Source organism: Diplotaxodon limnothrissa, linkage group LG8, assembly GCF_057381915.1.
Source record: "Diplotaxodon limnothrissa isolate DT_005_m linkage group LG8, D_limnothrissa_male_GT1.1, whole genome shotgun sequence".
Taxonomy (NCBI): domain Eukaryota; kingdom Metazoa; phylum Chordata; class Actinopteri; order Cichliformes; family Cichlidae; genus Diplotaxodon; species Diplotaxodon limnothrissa.
In genome coordinates this window covers 15,580,020-15,600,822 of record NC_140603.1, presented here as the reverse complement: position 1 = coordinate 15,600,822, position 20,803 = coordinate 15,580,020, and the positions used below count along the sequence as shown (strand labels likewise).

Here is a 20,803-nt window from a genome sequence, read left to right as displayed (position 1 = left end):
TTCCTCTTCATATCACCCCACCAGATCTGGAACAGCAGAGACTGGAAGAGCACAGCAACTGAGACCTTGTCCACCACCAGTAGCTGCTTTACTCAACATGAAGGTGGCCTGTGTTATTTTGGAAGCATCATGCTACCTTTCTTTTGTAGGGGCAGGGATAGCTCAGTAGGTAAAGCGGTCGCCCCATGATCGGAAGGTCGGTGGTTCGAATCCACTTAACGGCTACCCTGAGGTACCCCTGAGCAAGGTACCATCCCTACACACTGCTCCCCGGGCGCCTGCTTAGTGGGCTGCCCACTGCTTCACTGAGTGAATGGGTCAAATGCAGAGAAAAACAAGTAATTTCCCCATGGGGATCAATAAAGTATCCATTATTATTATTATTATTAATACTCATCTGCTATTTGACATGATGACAACAACATGAAGAAAAGATGTGAAAATTGTGATGAGCCTGTTAGCCATCATAAAGGAAAATTCAAAGGGCTCTTTGTGAAAATGGTTATGAAACTAAATAGAAAATAATTATAACATCAATAATAGCTGACAGCTTTAGTTATTGTCTCACCACCAGCCAGGTTCTCAAACTTCTGGCGTTCCTCCCCTTGGACAGGAAGGAACGCTGCTGGTTTGAGCGCAGAGTCAAAGAGGACATTTACGTGAAAAGGGAAAGACCATCTCTGAATCGAGGAGGGGGCCTAAGGGTACATCATTCGCCATCTTACAATGCTGTGATTGCAGCCATTCCCCAACTCTCTGTGAATGGTGCTCATGGCCATTGATCAGTGGTCTTTGATCAGTGGGTTTTGGTCAGTGGTTGTTGATCAATGGTCATGAGAATTTGCAAAATTAAGATTAAGGAACTGACCTCCCAGCCCATTGTTCCTTCAGTGGGCTGGTTTCAGTCATTATGCAAATGTACTGTTTATAAGATTGGGGAAACCTGCAGTCAGCTGAGACTGAAGAAGTCACTTGGATGAGTGACAAAATGTTTCTCCCACAAAACACTATGTCCAGATGAACAGAATCAACTTTTTGGAGAATAATCTTGCATAGGTGTGGGGTGCCTCAAGATGCTTATACAAGAGATGCAGGAGTGTGACAACAGCATCATACAGTGAAGTGTCACTGTCCATATCGGTAAGCGCCATCAGACAAGCCTCCCTGTATTCCTGTAGATGAAGCACATTCCCTTGTAATTCATCCATTTTGTTCCTAAGAGATTGGACATTGGCCAGAAACATAGAAGGCAGAGGAACACGATTCTTCCTCCGAATCCTCACCAAGAATTATATCTGTCCGAGCATTAGAAGAGTCGTACATAGACAAACGGGACCACCGTAATCCAAGTAGTTCCTCGTGTGTATAAGTAATTGTCAGTGAGAGTGAATGACTCCAGGTGAATATCGCCAACAACAATAAAACTAAGGTGTAGAAGATCTCCATTTCGGCAAAAAAAAACCTCATAAAAAGTTAAAACCATGGTTAAGAACAGAGTCTCGGTCGTTGTGTCCTTGGGCAAGACACTTCACCCGTTGCCTACTGGTGGTGGTCAGAGGGCCCGGTGGCACCAGTGTCCGGCAGCCTCGCCTCTGTCAATGCCCCCAGGGTGGCTGTGGCTACAATGTAGCTTGCCATCATCAGTGTGTGTAAATGGGTGGATGACTGGATGTGTAAAGCACTTTGGGGTCCTTAGGGACTAGTAAAGCGCTATACAAATACAGGCCATTTACCATATTATCTACTGTTCTTCCACTGATTCTAAGGTCTGTTTCGGGATATCTTATTTGGACTCTCTGACCCAGAGACTTATAGAAAACCATTATCATGTGTATGTAAGCGTGCAGCAGAAAAGGACCCTCAAGCGCTTTATGTCCACTCTTCAATATTTCAGCCCAGTCACCCACTCAGTCTTCGCCAACGAGTTGGCGCTCCGTGACCCTCAAAACACGGAGCGCCACCTTGCTATGAGCAGAATTGCTTTGTGTATAAATGAAATAACTAAAACAGCTTTATTTAATCATTTAAATCTAAAATCAAAAATTTTCAACCCTAACACAGGTCAACTGTAAAAAAGAATACCTTCATGACTTAACTCCCTCCTTGGTCTGCTCTGATTGTTATCTGCCATTACTTTTGAGGATGAACTCTGTTGTTCTGATGATGCTCGTGCAGATGCCATATTTTTCTATAGGCAGTGCTGTAGTAGCTGAAAGAGCAATACAGACTTTCCAGCTTGCAGTTAGGTAGTCCACAATGTTCAAACCATTCTCAGTGAAAAACCGAACAAACTGGGGCTCGTCACTGATCAGGCCATCTGTCATTGAGTCTTAGAATCTCCGTACTGTTTAATTGGAGGAACGTAAGATGATGTTTTAAGACAGGTATATATTTTTTACGCCAAATATTCCTCTGCAAATCACATTTAAACTGATCTATCTGTCAAAATTGATATAACTGCACATTATTAATTTACTTATTAGTGTTTCTTCCAGTGTAACAACTATGAGAAATCTGTTTGCCTCCTCACCTTGCACGGGATGTCGCCATCAAAGAGTTCACTCTTGGCAATGTCTACCCTGTTCACTGTGACTGCTAACTTCAGTTTATCACTATAAGGGTTGGCCTTAACTAATGCACGCGGCTTACTTACTAGAAAAATCACAAACACAACAAAAATTTAAATAAGGATAATAAGTTTATGCTTCTGTTATGCTGTAAAATTATGGTCTATTTATATGTATCTTGCACAAGTGTTTTAAGCAGGACAGTGTCAAAGTCATTTGGACTCTCGTGCTCTCCATGCTAGACTAATCAAACCTCTATTAAATTCTAAAAGCCTGGTGACAGAAGATGGGAAAAAGGAACAGGAATGTTGGACACACACCTGCAAGATGACAGGGACAAGATGTAGGAGACCAAGTACAGATACTTTTTCTAAAAGTTTTTTTTTCAGTGAAATATGTTTCGCTTAGTTAAAATCAAAATAACTGCAATTCTGACAGAAGTCATTGTGCACACGTATTTCAATGGCCTTCGCCTTTTCTTCAACTTCATTGATGGTTAACCATTACACATTTGATTCAAAAAACAGCCAAATCTTTTAGACGGATTGAGTTTAAACAGGTCTGTTTACTCTTCTTTGTTAGCAAATGGCATGGGTTATGTAAGGTTAATAACAGTGTGAACAAAACATTGGCAGCTTCACAGGTTTTAAACCACCACAGAATAAAACTGGGGACTTTTGTGTTAAAGTTCATTGTTTACGCACTTTTTGTGAACTAGAATAGAAAGCTCTCAAAAGCTCAGACAGCTTGTCCTAGTTAAGTGTAACAAATGCAGATGAGGACTCCACCCATATATGTATCATTTCAAAAGTTCCAGAAACTTCCAAGAATTAAAAAAAGACAATAAAACTGCAGAAACAGTCACAAATAATTTTAGATGTCATTTAATAAGACCAAGAAAGTCACAGTTTTCTTCATGTTCAAGCAACACAGTACAGTATTAAGGGCATAAGCAATGTGTCACCCACATGTAGCTCTGGCAGCTCAACACGGACATGGAACACATCTCAGTTGCTCAGACCATATGGCTTTGCAAAATGAAAACATGTCGATGTCACTGCTTAAAGTAAATGTTGCATACACGAGGTGCATTCATCATACAGACTCAAATCTGACAACAGGCAAAAGCTTTGTCACAGGTAGCCATAATCAAGAGATAGTGTTGAGAGATAAGATCGGAACAGAAGTAGCCTTGAACTTAATAAGTTGTTCTTCATACTTTTCGTGATTATGTCAAACACAAAGAGCTACATTAGAAATCAGTCAGTTTTAGTTAAATGGGAAAAGAACGGGCGCTCTGAGGTGAGGCAACGGGTTGATCGGCAAAGTTCTTGATGACATCCTCTTTCTATTTTAGCTCCAACTCCAGCCCAGTACAAGACTGAGAAGTAGCAGGCTCAGGGAGAAGCAGGTTGTGGAGGCGGAGGCCTTGATGCTCTGAGTCCAGACTTTCTGTGCAGGCTGCAGGCTTCTGTAGACGTTTATCATGATTGGTGATGAACTGTCGTTGAAGTGCAGTGTGGTGCTGAAGAGGTCAATCTGGTCATGAGACATATTTTGTTTCCAGTTAGCTGTATGAACCACTAACGGTGCATCTGTGCTCACAGCAATGACAATTAGGAGACACAAGGAAGAAATGAAATGACACCTACTAGATCTTTACTGACTTTAATTGGTTCCTTAAAAACGGTCCAGACCACCGCCTCCTGACAAGCGGGGGTCGTCAAGGATCCAAGGCAGCGGTAATACTTAGTGCGATCCACACCGACAAGCAGGTCGTCCAGGGAAAACCCGGCTGCAATTGAAACGTTCTGGCCTGAGGACAGAAACAAGACTTACATGAAGGAACTACGGGTGACACAATTTAGAGTCAGAAAGAGAAGAGGAGGTTTTCCACCAAAAAAAAGTCACCTTTTTCTGTGATGTTGGGCAAGTAAGAAGCCAAATTGTGCCAGCTATCCGGCTGGCCAGTTGAGTTGCCTGACATTACCTGGAAGAAAAAGAAAGGGGTATTGACGCATTCCCCATAACAGACGAGGAAAGAGACCCCCCCCCCCCCCCCCCCCCAAAAAAAAATAAATAAATAAATAAATAAATAAATAAATAAATAAAAAATCGAGTGGGGCCTCAATACTGAACAACACAGTAAGCATTACGTCATCCCGTGCACTGCTTCTCTCACCTCGATAAAGAAACCAAGCGCTGAAAGTCCGGTGGAGTCTTTGACGGCTAGATTTGTATTTCCATTGTAGGATGACTTGCTGTTCACAATATGCAGCTGCGAAAATGAAGTTATACAGACGTTTGCTTGTTTATTTCTGTTGGGTTTTTCTTTTTCTTTTTTGTTTTTTTTTTTTACAGATTTAAAATTAATATATTCAAAAATACACCAAAATAACAAGAAAAAAAATGTGTACCTCCATAGGATAGCGCTTTCCATCCACTGTGTGCTCTGAGCCGGGGACAGAGGAGCCATTACCCCAGTGCAAGTGAAACTGGAGGCTGTCGTATTGCTCGGACAGGTCCCCTCCTGAAATCTTAACTCCGCTCTTAAGGGTCACTTGGACTGAAAGAAGGTGAAAAAACAAAAACACGATAAAGTTACACCTAACCTGCGAGGAGTCAAAGGAAAAATTCAGGCGCAAGGCCAGTGCGTTTAATTGCAGAAAAGATGAGGGCGCTAAAATCTAAGTGAGATACAAAGTTTACAGAAACCCCATGACAACACACTTTTGTAGCCACAAACTCCCGGTGCTCACCTGTGTCGCCAGTATTTGTCATTGACGTCATTGCGGAGGTGTCGTCATACTTCACAAAAGTGAATTCAGTCAGATTGGCGTTCGGTGTGGCTGATGCTGAGACGATGTCAATGGGTGACTGTCGGGTGCCGTTGCAATACTCCGGGAAAATTGTTGGCCAGGTTGTGTCATCTATAAACAGAAAGGACACGTAAAGTCACCGAGGAGGGGTCACTCGGTGGGCAACATTATAATAGATAATGGAGATATTGGGTACTTACTGCAGGATGGGAGGTGATAACACCAGGCTGGATGAAAAAAAAAAGAAGGGGGTGAAAAAACAGAACATTTAGATTCACATAATTAGAAATTCAGTGTAACAGTAAATTCCTAAATGAAGTACACACCTTTTGATTGGGAGTGAGCGGTGGGTACGAGGACGCACACAGCAAGGGTAACAACTTCAAACCACTTCATCTGAAACGACCAAAAAGCCACATTGTTTGGAATCGCATATATTTAAAAAAAAAAAAATAAATTAAATTAAATCAAAATAATCGGAAAAAAATGTACAACACAGAAAAGAATAATTGGTTAATTAATATAGTATTCCGATTCTGCATGAATGAATGAATTCATTAATTAACAGGTTACTATATGGAGTGACAAATTTACCTTTATATAAACTTTGACGATTAATTTCTAAAAGTTAACCAATTTTATTTGTAGTGCTGCAGTTTGCTGTTAATAGAGAAAAGAATGCAACAAATGCAGGTTTCTGACTGTAGCCTAATTTTTTCTTTTGTCCACTTCACCTGAGCAGCACAGTGTCTTACCTTTGATACACCTGTGCGTCCGTTCAGCCTGTTTTCAGATGCAGCTCACCTCTTTTTATTTCCTCAGTGCATCTTGCAGCTGGCCCGGCTCCACCTCCATGGGACACGTGAGTAGGTCTTTATCTCTCCGCAATAATTTCGCGGAAGTACGAGGGGGTATTATGGCGACTTTAATTAAAAAAAAAAAAAGAAAGAAAAATCGACCTTTTTAAGAATAAAGTCTACATTTCGAGATTAAAGTCGTAATTCTGTTTTGAGAAAAAAAAAGTGGAGATGTATGTCGTTATTTCAAGACAAACTGGCGAGTTAGTGAAATCGTATTTCAGAATCGGTTTTCGTAACAAGGAAAGAAATCTTTTTTTTTCTTTTAGCACATTAACAAATTGTGGTTGTCATTATAAGGACGTTGAAAAGATAAAGAAAGCTGCATCTTGGTCAGACAAAAAACCCACACAACTTATGGTTATGATGGTTACAGCCTCATGGAATAAAGAGGATGCATGTTTTATAACAAGACGGCTGATCAGTCTCAACAAGGCATTTTGTAAATGGTATATGTCATCCAGGGAAGGACGGATGTTGTTTTACTTTGCTGTGTTTTAATGTGAAGTGTGCTTATTTATTTTTTATATTGCATGTTTTGGTTATATCTTGTGGAGTGTTTTATTTATCCTGCATGTTTTGGTTGCATCTGTCAATTTGTCCTGGAGAGACTCCGCCCTTTTTCCCGTTTTACTAATTTGACACACCTGAGAGGAAAGGGAGTGGTAATTTACAGAGAGTGCTCAGTGACACATAAGACTGTGTGGAGCTTGGCGTTCAGAGGAGGAGGAGGAGGAGGAGGAGGATGATGATGAGGAGGAGGATGATGAGGATGATGAGGATGAGGAGGAGGAGGAGGATGATGAGGATGATACAGATACAGCGCCAGCAAGCAGGGACGCGGAGCGAGCGGTTCGACTGCTGCAGCAACAGGAGGCCAGATTACACGTCTGCGGGAAATTGGAGGCGGCATATATGGGCCGGTGCCGATTGGCGGTTACAAAGAAACGACAGGCAGAGTTGAGAGCTCTGCCCACCCGAGGTAAGTCTTTTGACTTGTCCCCTTTAATGAATGATAGCTGCCTAAAACAGTAGTGACTGCCGCTGCCTTTCTTTCTTTAGCGCACTGGGGCGCAGAACGCGGAGAGGAAGGCGAGGACGCCGCCGGGTTTCCCTTCTGCACCGCTCCACTGGATTTTTAATTCTTTGTGACTTTTATACCGTGGCGGACGCCACTGGACTTTTAATGTTGTTTTTTATTCATTTTTATTGTGTTGTCCCCTGGCCAGGGTTGTTTTCATTCATTTTATATTTTTAACAATTTAAATATAATAAATTATATTTTAACTATACAGTTTTTAATTCGTGTGCTTTCCCTTGGCGGCTCCACTGCTCTGTCCCTTTGGAGGAAGGTTTCCCTCCTTTAAAAAACACTGTGGAAATAAAATCACCTTCGCTCCGTTACATATAGCAAACTTTTTTTCCTCAAAATACTTTCTTGAATTCAATTTCAAAATGATCACAATGATATTTTTTTCTTAATGTGGTGATTTCATTTATTGTTATACTCAAGGAAGAACTGTGCAGTGAACAAGAATCTCCTCTGTCTGTATAGCCCTCAGAGAGCACTAAGATCATCGGGCCAACTGCTCTTAGTGCAACCTAGGTCTCGGCTGAAGACCAGAGGAGACCGTGCCTTTGCCGTTGCCGCACCCAGGTTATGGAATACTCTTCCTCTTCATATTCGCGCATCAGATTCCATTCAGTCTTTTAAATCACGTCTAAAAACGTATTTGTTTAACCTGGCATTCAAGGCGAATTAGGGTAATTTACATCTGGCTTTGCATTTAGATTATGTAATTATTTTATTTATATCTGTAATTTATATTTTATATTGTGATTTTTATCTGTATCATGATTTTACTGGAAAGCACTTTGGTGTACTTTGGTCTTTAAAAATGTGCTATATAAATAAATTTTGATTGATTGAAGAATGACAACCGTTTGACTGTTACACTGTGTGTGCGTGTGCGGGGGAGAATCACAGTCTATTTGTGTTTTTGAATGATTGTGTGCAGGGGTGGTCCTAGCCTGTCTGGTGCCCTGAGTGAACTGTCCTTCCCCCAAACAAACACTACTTTTCTCTTATTTTCCATCAGTAATTTTCCACTCCAATATCAACACCAAACCCCACTTTAGCTGATCAACATTTAGCAAGCTAACCTTCATCAGATTAACACACCTTTAATAAGTAAATCCAATATGTTTTTAAATATATTCTACTTAACATTTTCCATAATCAGTGTTGGGACTAACACGTTATTAAGTAACGCGTTACAGTAACTACGTTATTATTGTGGTAACGAGCACGGTAACTAGTTATTATGCCAAAATCAGGAACGTGTTAGTCGTTACTGGGATTTAGATAGGGTCATTACTTTGTGTGGTGGCTATCGCGGAGCTTCCACAGATTCAGTAACATTAGCAAGTGGTGGAGACCAGCAGGTGGATGAGGGAAAGGGGAGGCAGGAGGAGGAGAGACCCGAGGTGGCCGCTGGTCCGAGTGTCAGGTGAACTGAACTTCAGGTAAGAAGTTATGACCTGCAGTCTATCTGGGTCAGATATAAACCAAGTTTAGGTGGAGTTTATTTTCATTATGCTGACTTTTTCCGTTCTGCGTACTAGCTAGCATGACGGTATTTCTATACAGCTGGGTGGGTGCTATGATGTTGAACTTTATTTTGTTCATAAGGTTAGTTAGCAGAGTTGCCAACCATCCCGTAAAAAACAGAATCGCCTCATATTCAGAGAAAATATTACGCGTTTCGTATCAAGGTGAAAAGGAACGCAGTTTGTCCTGTACTTCAGCTAGAATGTCAGCGTCTCTACCACCTCAGACACTTGAGAGACTTCCAACTGCCCTCCAAGGTGCTCAGGAACTTTTACTCGTGCACCATAGAGAGCATCCTGACGGGAAACACCTTAACCTGGTTCGGGAGCAGCACCATGCAGGACAGACGAGCTCTACAGAGGGTTGTGCGATCAGCTGAGCGCACCATCCGCTCCGAGCTCCCTGACCTGCACTCAATCTACAGCAGACGGTGCTGGACCAAGGCCAGGAAGATCGTGAAGGACCTCAGCCATCCCAACAACAGACTGTTCTCTCTGTTGAGGTCACGAAAGCGATTCCGCTCCCTGAAGACCAACACAGAGAGACTGAGGAGGAGCTTCAGGCGATACGGTCTCTCAATCACACCACCACACAGTACTGACCCACACATATAGTTCTTACACACACACTGAACATTCTGGACATTGTTTTCACTTCATCACTTAAATCACTTTAAGCATATTTGCAATGCACAAGACATAATGTGGATTGCACAACACTGGTCACTATATTCTTCATTTCCAGTTAATACTTGTACAGCTGCTGTTATTGTGTATATATTTATTTATTTATTTATATTTCTTCATGCATTCTTATATAGTTCTATACTGTGTATTGTGTATTTTGTTGTACAGTTATTTTATTTTCAACTTTAATTTATATATTTTATCTTTTTCTTTCCCAGTTAAATTTACCCTTCATTCTAATTTGTGTTGTACAGTTATTTCATTTTTAACCTAATTTATATTTTATTCCTTCCTAGTTAAATTTACCCTTTTTAATTTTTCATATTTATTTCCTTTCTTATTCATAGCCTTTTCCTTATTTTTTTTTTCTTTAGGTCACGAGCAGTTGTCTAAGCATTTCACTGCATATCGTACTGTGTATGACTGTGTACGTGACAAATGAAATTTGAATTTGAATTTTGAGAATGGAAAAAGACACAAAGCTGGAGTTATTCTGTGTCTATGCTGCACAGCTGCCTCTTCTTCTCTCATTCTCTCCCCTCCCTCTCCTGTTTCTACTTCAATCATGAAACTGATCAATGATCAGCTGATCAGCTTTTCTCTCTTGTTTGTTTATCACCCACTTTGCGCCAGAAAGAGGAAACCAGCGGATGTCGCGCTAAACAACAGCAGCACGTTTAAGCTTGATCAGCTGTTGTTAGAATTTATTTAATATTAATTTCTAGTATCACCTGATGTTTGCTGGAGCCACAGCTGTAAAAGCTGCTGGTCATGTCGGTTTGGTTATCTGGTGAGAGGGAAACATGAAGACGAAACCAGGAGAGGTCCTTACTGAATCATCAGAGCTGAACAGGTGATAGAAAAACAGGTTTACCTTTTAGATCACATGAATGAGTTGAAGGGAAGTTATGACTGAGAGACAAATAACACCAGGATCCTTTTTTACGTAGCTGACAGCTGGTAACTGTGCAGGGGCGGATCTAGCAAAGTTTTGCCATGGGGCCAGGTAGGGCATTAACAGGGAGAGGGGGGCACAAGGAAATACTTTTCTTTCTTATTCTCATTTAAAATATCTAGCTTTTAAAAAATAATTATCTGAATCTTACAACAAACGATTGATAGATTGATACATATATACCATCAAAACTGTGTACATCACTGTCACAACAGTGTTTGTTTTCATTCAAAGGCTTTATGATTTTTCCTGTAATGGCGGGCCGGTCTCTAGTCAAAATCCCCGGGCCGATTTTCTTTGTCCCAAACCAGCCCTGTATGCAGCTCATCTGCAGTCTGGTGTTGCCTACATCTTCCTATTCGGAAGGCAGAATTTCCGAGTTCTGAGTACAATCGAAAGCACCACGACTGCAGTTTTTGTGTTGGATCTAAAAAGCGCACCTGACGCTGTGACGTAGGCTAGAATCATGGTGGCGGTCAACAACGGTCCAGGCGTGGGATTTCTCTCGTGGAAATATGCACATTATTTTTTTCTTTCTATTGGTAGGTGGCACAGTGCACTTGTGGCAAGTAAGCAAGCTAGAAGACTGACAGTCTTGCTGGGTATCCAGCTACGGAAGCAAGACATTTACAAGAGAATTCTGAGAAAAACCAAAGTTACTTTCCCTAGTAACTAGTTACTTTGGAAGTAACGAGTAACTGGAAGTAACTAAGTTACTTTTGATAGAAGTAACTATTAATGTAACTAAGTTAATAATTTAAAGTAACTAACCCAACACTGTCCATAATTGACCTTAACTGGGTGGAAACTTTAGAGTGACCCATGCAGGTGTAACATGTTTAAGAGTTTAAAAAGTAAAGTGAGAGTGACAGTTGAAGCATAATTCATTTTCCACAGTTGAATTCCCCCCAAAAACAAATGATATCACTTCCTATAAATGGCTTTTATGGAATTTTAGGGTTTTTTATAGCAATAAAGCACATTCTAACAGGGTGGAAAATTACTACTGGGACAAGTAGTACAGTATGAAGAAAAAAGTAAATAAGTAAATAAGTTTTACCAGATTTATTTCCATAATAAAATAAAGTTTAGTCTAGTCAATAGAATTGATATAAATACAGGGTGGGCTATTTATATGGATACACCATAATAAAATGGGAATGGTTGGTGATATTAAAGTCCTGTTTGTGGCACATTAGTATATGTGAGGGGGCAAACTCCTCAATATGGGTGGGGACCATAGTGGCCATTTAGAAGTCGGCCATCTTGGATACAACTTTTGTTTTTTCAATAGGAAGAGGGCCATGTGACTAATCAAACTTATTGGTAATGTCACAAGAAAAAACGTGGTGTGCTTGGTTTCAACATAACTTTATTCTTTCATGAGTTATATACAATGTTTGACCACTTATAAAATGTGTTCAATGTGCTGCCCATTGTGTTGGATTGTCAATGCAACCCTCTTCTCCCACTCTTCACACACTGATAGCAACACTGCAGGAGAAATGCCGGCACAGGCATCCAGTATCCGTAGTTTCAGGTGCTGCACATCTCGTGTCTTCACACCATAGACAATTGCCTTCAGATGACCCCAAAGATAAAAGTCTAAGGGGGTCAGATCGGGAGACCTTGGGGGCCATTCAACTGGACCACGACGACCAATCCACTTTCCAGGAAACTGTTCATCTAGGAATGCTCGGACCTGGCACCCATAATGTGGTGGTGCGCCATCTTACTGGAAAACCTCAGGGAACGTGCCAGCTTCAGTGCATAAAGAGGGAAACACATCATCATGTAGTAATTTCAAATATCCAGTGATTGATGAAGAATGGACCCACTATCGTTGTACCCCATATACCACACCAAACCATCACTTTTGTTGTGCCAACAGTCTTGGAGGGATCCATCCAATGTGGGTTAGTGTCAGACCAATAGCGGTGGTTTTGTTTGTTAACGTCACCATTCACATAAAAGTTTGCCTCATCACTGAACAAAATCTTCTGCGTGAACTGAGAGTCCTGTTCCAATTTTTTGTTTTGCCCATTCTGCAAATTCTGTGCGCCGATCTGGGTCATCCTCATTGAGATGCTGCAGGAGCTAGAGTTTGTAAGGTTGCCATTTGTGAGTAGCTAATATCCACCGAAGAGATGTTCGACTAATGCCACTCTCCAGTGACATGCGGCAAATGCTACGCTGTGGGCTCTTGCTGAATGAAGCTAGGACAGCCACTGATGTTTCTTCATTAGTGACAGTTTTCATGAAACTTAGCAAACAGTTTGCTAACTGTAGCATGGGAGATGGGTGGTCTCGTAAGTTGTCTTGCATTGAAATCTGCTGCAATGACCCGGTTAATGCGTTCACTAGATATCAACATGATTTCGATCCGCTCTTCACATGTTTATTTTATTTATTTTTTTATTTATTAACCTTTATTTAACCAGGAAGATCCCATTGAGATTAAAAACCTCTTTTTCAAGGGAGACCTGGCCAAGATAGGCAGCAGATGTCTCACAGTTACAGAAATTACTCAAACACAAGCAGCAATAACACACATGCAACAATAAGTGAAAGAATACAAATAAAATAAAAAATAAATAATGTTAACCTCTTCGACATGTCAATGGCTGTGAACAAAGAGAAACCTGTAAGTAACTCATGAAAGAATAAAGTTACATTAAAACCAAGCACACCATTGTTTTTCTTGTGACATTACTAATAAGTTTGATGTGTCACATGGCCCTCTTCCTATTGAAAAAACAAAAGTTGTATCCAAGATGGCCGACTTCTAAATGGCCACCATGGTCACCACCTATCTTGAAGAGTTTGCCCCCTCACATGTTTGTCCTGTTTGTGCCACAAACAGGACTTTAATATCACCAACCATTCCCATGTTATTACGGTGTATCCATATAAATGGCCCACCCTTTACTATGAAACCTTCCGTTTAGCCAGGTAAGCTTGGAACAGACAAGAGCCAAATCTGAACATTTTCCACTCCTATCTTTTGATCATTCATTGATTACACAAGTATATCACATCTCCAAATATAAAACAAACAACAGAAATGTTTTCAGATGGAATGGGCACTTTCAGTGCGTTAACAACAGTAATGAGAAACAAAACAGACAGAAGAGAGCATTATGGTCATTATCCTGTCTTCATCCACTCAGCCTGACTGGTCACGTCAGATGACTGCCCCTCCCTGAGTCTGGTTCTGTTCAAAGTTTCTTCCTGTGAAAAGGAAATTTTTTCTTCCCACTCTAGCCAAAGTTCTTGCTCATACCCATATAGCAGACAGGTCTGGCCAAGATCTGGTGTCAAGGCGGCACTGCTGGCTGACTTCTGGTAAGATGTATGTCATCCAGGTATGGGCCAGACCTGGCACAGCTGGCACTGTTTATGTGATGTCATGCCACATCTGGCCGGATTGTGGTTTGGTTTATGTGGCCCAGGCTCATAGAAAACAGGTCTGGCCCATATCCAGCATCAAGCTGGCACTTCTGACTGACTGGTGTCATGGCAGGGTGTATGTAAACCAGATGTGGGCCACGTTTGGCAGTGATGGCACTATTTATGTTCCTATTTTCCTGTTTTAGTTAGAAGACTCAAATGCCATTTTGCAATACTATACTGCTATGGTAGCCAATGTTTCAAATCCAAGTTTGACAGCTTTGTGAGTATACACTTTATCCAAAACTTAGTGAGGGTTTACTCATGTTTACCACCGCGTGTCTGTAGATCAGGAGGTACAGAAAGTTACCTACTGATTGAAAGGTTAGTGGTTCAATCCCTGGCTCCTCCAGTCTGAATGTCAAGAGTTTTAATGTGTATGAATGTAGTTAGGAAGCACTCGGTTTAGAGAAAGTGTGTAATTGGGTGAATGTGACATGTTGTATGGAGAACTTTGAGTAATCCGGAAGAGTAGAAAAGCACTATATAAGAATCAGTCCATTCACTGTCTGAACAGAGTTTCGTCATGTTACTGTTGCACTATTATGTTCTGGCACATTTTGTTATTGACTAAGGCTGACATCCGCGACCAGAGCTGAAACTGTTCTGGGCCAGCACAGGGCCACCGGTGTGTCTGCAACTGGCCCGTGGCTTACACAAAGAATTACGACCCTTTGGTGGCCCAGATCTGGTTTGCCAGAGGTAATCCACACATGGACCAGCACAGGACCACCAGTGTGTCTGCAACTGGCCTTGTGCTGACTCATGTGTGGGCCACCTCTGGCAAACCGGATCTGGGCCGCCAAAGGGCCGTCATTCTTTGCAGAATGTGGGCCATGTGTAATCACACTGTGTGGGCCATACCATTTTTACTATGTGGGTAGAGGGTCAATGATTGTTGAAGGTTGCGGTGCAGGGAGCCCGGGGTGGAGTAGGAGGTCAGCGTCTGACGTCACGAAAGGTCGGCAGGTTGTTTGGTGGCTCGGTTTGAGAGAGGAAGTGTCACGGTCTGGCTGGCAGACCGTGGGGATGTGAGAAATGAGGACCCAAAATGCAGGACTTGACGCTAAAGGCAGTGCGTTTATTTACAGGGGTGAAAGTCCAAACAACAATAAATCCCCCGTGCGATCCCGACTCCCGTTCCATGTCTTCTCCCTTATCCCATGCTCTGTCTCCGTTCCCTGTGTACTGTCCGTGTGCTGCCTCCTGGTCGCCACAATTCCTCCTGAGGAAACACGCATACAAAAGGCAGCCGTGAGTACAAAACCTAACGGCAGACTTGCACTAACCTTGCACAATAACTGAGACTGACGGGAAGTCACTCAACGATCCAGCGTCGAAGAGCTCTCAGCCACACTGTTTTGAAGCTCCTCTGACGAGGCTTGATCGGCGCCAGGTGTGTGTGGATTCCTGGGTGGGACCGGTCAGCTGGCAGGGCCACACCCACCAGGCCTAAAAGTGCCTGCCACGACCGCACCCTCACATACACAAGCACACACCCCTAAACACCTGACAGTACACCAACACGGAACAGGACAGCAGACACAACCATAATAACAATAACCACAATAATGATAATAATAATAATAATAATAATAATAATAATAATAATAATAATAATAATAATAATAATAATAACTACAATAGTAGTCCACACTGCTCACGGACCCCGAATCCCTGGAACTGGGTCCGTGACAGGAAGTGTGCAGCGTGGCTGTTGTAGTTAGTGTGGATTTGGGTATAAGGTGTGTTTGGTTGGTGGTTTGGTGTGTGAGTGAGGTAAGTAGGAGAGTCAGCCGAAGGCCTGTACAGGTCCGGTAATGGTCTCCTGCAGACTTCTTCTCATAGACCAGGGTTGGCACCGATGGGGGGCGGAAGGAGTGAGTGGAATAGTATGGATGGTAGTGAAGAGGAAGAGATTGGTGGTCAGGGTGACGAGAATGAGTGGGAAAAGGTTGAAAAGGGGGGAAAGAGGCACAGAGCTATTGAAAGGAAGAGGAAAAAGAGAAGTGAGGGTAGTACGGAAGGGACTGATCGTGAAGGTAATGAAGACGGAACGAGTCCAAGTATGAATGTAATTGTCAGGTTTGAGGAAGAGGGTGTAAAGAAAATAGATCCACTTAAGCTAACAAGAGCACTTGATGCAAAAGTTGGGGAAATCAAGCACGCTAAGATACTCAGTGATGGAAATTTACTGGTGGGTTGTAACACAGAAGTGCAGGTGGAAAAAGCAAGGAAACTTGTGGGGGTGTGCAGAGTCAAAGTGAAGAATACTGCAAGAGTAGGGGAAAGGAGCACTAGTGGAAATAAAGAAGTTACTGTGGGTGTACCATTGAATGTAAATATGAAAGAAATGGTGGAGAATTTAAAACTAAGAACTGGAGAAGTTAAAGGAGTAAGGAGAATGATGAGAGGTCCAGGGAAAGTAGAAACAGAAACTGTGGTGGTGGAATTTGACACGAAAGAGGTACCAAAAGAGGTCTTATTTGGATTAATAAGATTCAGTGTTGCGTGGTTGCAGAGCTACCGGGATTTAAAAATAGTTACGCAAAACAGAGCGTGCCCGCTCCGACCGGCTCTAAAGGGTTAATGGTTTTCCTTCATTTCTGATCTACTGCAGAATATTTGTATAAAATCCCAGGCCAGGAAAATCACCTTCATGTTTTTCTGTGTTTTTTCCTCAGTTACTTTGACACAAAGGAATCTGTTGTGATGCTTATGTTACATTGCTGAAATAATGGGCCAACTCATCTCCCGTGCAACATATTTATTTTTTACAAAAAACTGTAAAGACAGAAAAGTGTCTGATTGATAAGTTCTTTCAGCGCGCGGGCCGTACGCTGCCTCTTCACCACTGACACTACTTCTTCTAGTGTAGCCAACATTACTTTATACAAGTAACTTATACAGTTTCATTATCATATGCACCAATTTGATAAACTGCTTAAATCACAAAAATACATTTTACTATACACATGAATAACATAGTGAACTCTCATTAGTTTTATCTTGTTTTTACTACTGTTTTAATCTATTTATGAACCTGTCTTAACTGTATTTAATAAAGGACATGATATCCCTCTGCGCCATAGTGCATCCTAGACAGGTAAGTGTGGGCCAGCTAACAAGGCCAATGCAGTTATGGTTTTAAGATCTAGGCCCAAACGTCTTCTGCCACAAGCCTGGCCATGTGGTTGCTAATTGTGTGAAACTGGCACTTAAGCAGAAAGCACATCCAAAGAGAAGAAGGCCTGATTTGAAAACAGTCAGTCGTGGTTCTCAAACTGACAAGGTTGTCAGGCCCAGCAAAAGACCACACTTGGGCATAGTTGCTTAAGGGGCTCCTGTGGTCAGTGTAAGGGGTCAACTAGCTCTGAACTCTGGTTGTTTGACAATTTCCCAGGTCCTCAAAATGGCCTGCAGGGGGACTGGTCATGTATAACACCACCACTCAGACCTGCACCCCTGGCTAACAAACATGCCTGTACTCGTGACCTGAGGAATCGTCTGCAAAGTGTTTCAGTAAAGCCCACTAGCTGCCTGCTGGGTTCTCCACATGTGATGGTTCAAAGCCCTGGCTATCACATGTGACACTGTTTCGAAGGTCTGGGGCCACTCTCTGTCAATGCTGTTGTAGTGGCGGCACTCGGTCTCTATTTCACTCTTCTGTACCACCTTTAGGAGTCAGTCCGGCAACATGCATTTGAAACGCGAGCAAGTCCAGGTACTTTTCTTGCAAAAAAGATGTTTATTGAAACTTTTAATTTACATGGCAAGACTTGGTCAAAAAACTGTGTTGCTTCCAGCTTATCCGACTCCCCAACTACGCAATTTCAGTGTGCCGGAAGCCCAAAATACTAAAAAGCGCATTAGAATGTCACACTTCTATATTCTATACCTTTAACAAAACAGTATTTTGAAATTAACTAGAAATTATATTCTTAACATCAAACATGTATATTTCTCCTCTAATCGTTTTACCAGTACCAATAAAATTAACCTTTAATTGGCTCTTACAGTTGTGAACCCACTGAGATGGGGTTGGCAGCTTCCGCAGGAAATGCCCAACCGTTGCTATGGGGTTTTGTAGGTGGAGAGCCTACAATTTGGTGATGCAACGGTTACGGACTTGATTGTTTTGGTTATCATAATCATTTGACAAACCACAGGTTTGTATTTATGGGAGGGGGTGTTACGGCCCTAGCAGGGCCTCCTCCTGAAGGTGCCTGTGTGGGCGTGTCCTACAATCTCTTCTGCCTGAGGTGCCACCTTTCTCTTTTACACAGCTGATTTACATCAGTAATCAAAGGGATTTAAGCCCAGAGAAAGGTGAGCTCTGGGCTAGAGTGCCATGTGAATGGTTGCAGCTAGTGAGCTGTGTGTGTTCTGCTCCTACTTGGTGGAGAGGAGTGTGTTTGGCAATTTATCCTTCTCTGGCTTACTTCTCAGTTTAATTGACCAATGTTTGAGTTTTGTTCTGTTTCTTTAAATGGTGATAGTGGCTTGTCCGTCTCTTTTAGTTAATATTAATAGAAACTTTAATAACAATCTTTAATTTAATCATTTTGCCTCTTTCTCCTTTTTCTGACCCGGACACATTTTGTTGCTTCCCCCTCATCGCCGAGACCCCTTTTAGGGGAACATAACAGATACTTCAAAAAATGCTCCAACACACCGAGGCTCTAAGGAAGGATACAAAAACAATTTCTCTGAGATGTTAAATCTGTCTTTTCATAATGCTTTTTTTCTCTAATACCTCCAGGGGATTTTCAACCAATTGTTTTCTTCACTGTTATCAATTTTACTTTTTGGTTTTTTCCTCTAACTCCATTAGCAGTCTCAGATGGAAATTTCCACCCTGTGGGAACACAAATTTGTTACTCAAACATCTTGTAATTTGATCAACCTATCACGCCTCTTAAAAGAGTGTGTCCATAGGTTACTATTTCAGCCCAGAGCTCTGCGAGCTATGGGAATTAGTCACAGCCACTCTTATTTTCTTATTTTATGTTCAGATACACAGTGTACTAAGAAACTTGGTTATGTACAGTCAAAATTCCAATTCAAACTACTTTAATGGAAAATGGACTGTTTTTTATATGGCACGTTTTTATTATACCTTTGAGTACTCTCCTGAAGCACTCGAGGCACTTTATACAACTTGTTCCAGTCACACCTGCTTATGTAAGCACTTTTTTCTATGTGCTTACATAAGGGTACATAATGGGGTTTTTTTTTTGTTTGTTTTTTTACACATACTCCCTGGTTTTGTCTGTTTAATTAGTGTCAGCTGTGTTTTGCTTCTGGTTCTCATGTGATTCACAGTGGACATAGATGGAAAGAGGAGTAAAAAAAAGCCATCTGTCACAGTCTGACTGAAGCAGACTGTATGTGTTTGCAAAAGAGGACTCAAACGCAGACCAAATACTGAACATGACGTGGATTTAACAAAAAACAAGCCGTTTATTAAGGCTAGGAAACAAGGTACAAACAAAGGGCATGGGTGAAACTAAACAATAACCTAAACTGGGTGAACTGACATGGATACCTGAAGTTGTGACATGGATGAGCAGGCCACCTGACGAGGAATGACTGAAAACACATGGACTAAATACACACAGGAGGATAATGAGGGAAATGGAAACACATGGGGAAACAGCTGACACACATGAACATAACGACGTCACAAGGGGAGAGTAAAACTAAAAACATTGAACATAGGAACACAGGACCCCATCAAAATAAAACGGGAACAAAACCACAAAAACAAAATGTCCATCAAATGACCAGGAGTGCAGGGAACAGTTCATAACTTCTCAGGGGGCCGACCCGGAGGGTGACGGTCCAGAAATCCACAGTTCATGAGATCAGGGGGCTGGCCCGGAGGCCAACGGCACAGGAGTTCAGGATCAAACAGTTCAGGGGGCCGGCCACGTGGAAAGTGGTGGCAGTGACTGAGCGGGTCTGGGGGCCGACCATGCGGACGGCAGCGACGGCGTGGCAACAGGTCCAGGGGCCACCCACAACGGCCATGACGCCTAGTCAGTGGCCTGGAAAGCGGCCGGTGATGTTGAGGAGATGACGTGGAAAAGACAGCCGTGCTAGGCGTGGACGAGGTGGTGCCGTGGCAACCGCAGGACCAGGCGAGGCAGGACCAGGCGACGGCGTGGGAGCTGCAGGTGGTGAAGCAGGTGGTGGAGCTGCAGGTGGTGGCTGAACGAACTCACCAGAGCCGTTAGCGGAGATGGAGAGATGCTGGGTGGGTGCTCCAGAACCCCCAGCTGACGTGGCATGAGGCTGGACGGGCTCCTCGGGCCCTCCAGCTGACGTAGTATGAGGCTGGATGGGCTCTCCAGGCCCCCCAGCTGACATGGCATGAGGCTGGATGAGCTCCTCGGGCCCCCCAGCTGACGTGGCATGAGGCTGGATGGACAGTTGTAAAAAAGGAACTCTTCTTGGAACCGGACTGTAATTTATCATTTCAGTCCGGTTGTTTTCCAAAAAAAATGAAAATTGCGAAAGTAATACCACTATATAAAAGTAATGACAAACACAGTTTTACCAATTATAGGCCTATTTCTCTACTGCCTCAATTCTCAAAAATTCTAGAAAAACTTTTTAATTCAAGATTAGAAAAATTCCTTGAAAAACATCAAATAATAAATGTTGGTCAGTATGGTTTCAGAACGCAAAGAACCACTTCAATGGCGATAATTGAGGCAGTAGAAGAAATTACTGATACACTGGATAAAAATAAATATGCAGTTGGTATTTTTGTTGACCTCAAAAAGGCCTTCGACACAATCAATCACTCAATTTTACTGGATAAATTGGAAAGATATGGTATTCGAGGGAAAG

At 42.2% G+C, this 20,803-nt stretch overlaps 2 protein-coding genes across 2 annotated transcripts in view; one reads left to right on the top strand and one right to left on the bottom strand.

Annotated features, from left to right (window-relative positions):
• The window catches only part of LOC146626563 (receptor-type tyrosine-protein phosphatase H-like), a 447,591-nt gene that overhangs the window by 120,984 nt on the left and 305,804 nt on the right, over positions 1–20,803 (top strand). The gene's annotated exons all lie outside the window — the stretch shown is intronic.
• LOC146626585 (carbonic anhydrase 4-like) lies at positions 3,921–5,782 on the bottom strand. Its single transcript, XM_085361362.1, has 8 exons — positions 5,713–5,782; positions 5,587–5,613; positions 5,327–5,497; positions 4,985–5,133; positions 4,750–4,845; positions 4,479–4,557; positions 4,220–4,383; positions 3,921–4,106 (listed from the first exon to the last, which is right to left on the bottom strand). The coding sequence occupies exons 1-8, from the start codon at positions 5,780–5,782 to the stop codon at positions 3,921–3,923; spliced, it is 942 nt and encodes a 313-aa protein (XP_085217488.1).

Coding starts and splice junctions, on each gene's coding strand:
- LOC146626585 (XM_085361362.1), bottom strand. CDS start 5,782: ATGAAGTGGTTTGAAGTTGTTACCCTTGCTGTGTGCGTCCTCGTACCC. Junction 5,134..5,326: donor GACAAATACTGGCGACACAG/GTGAGCACCGGG, acceptor ACCTTCTTTCAG/TCCAAGTGACCCTTAAGAGC. Junction 4,846..4,984: donor GAAAGCGCTATCCTATGGAG/GTACACATTTTT, acceptor TCATTTTCGCAG/CTGCATATTGTGAACAGCAA.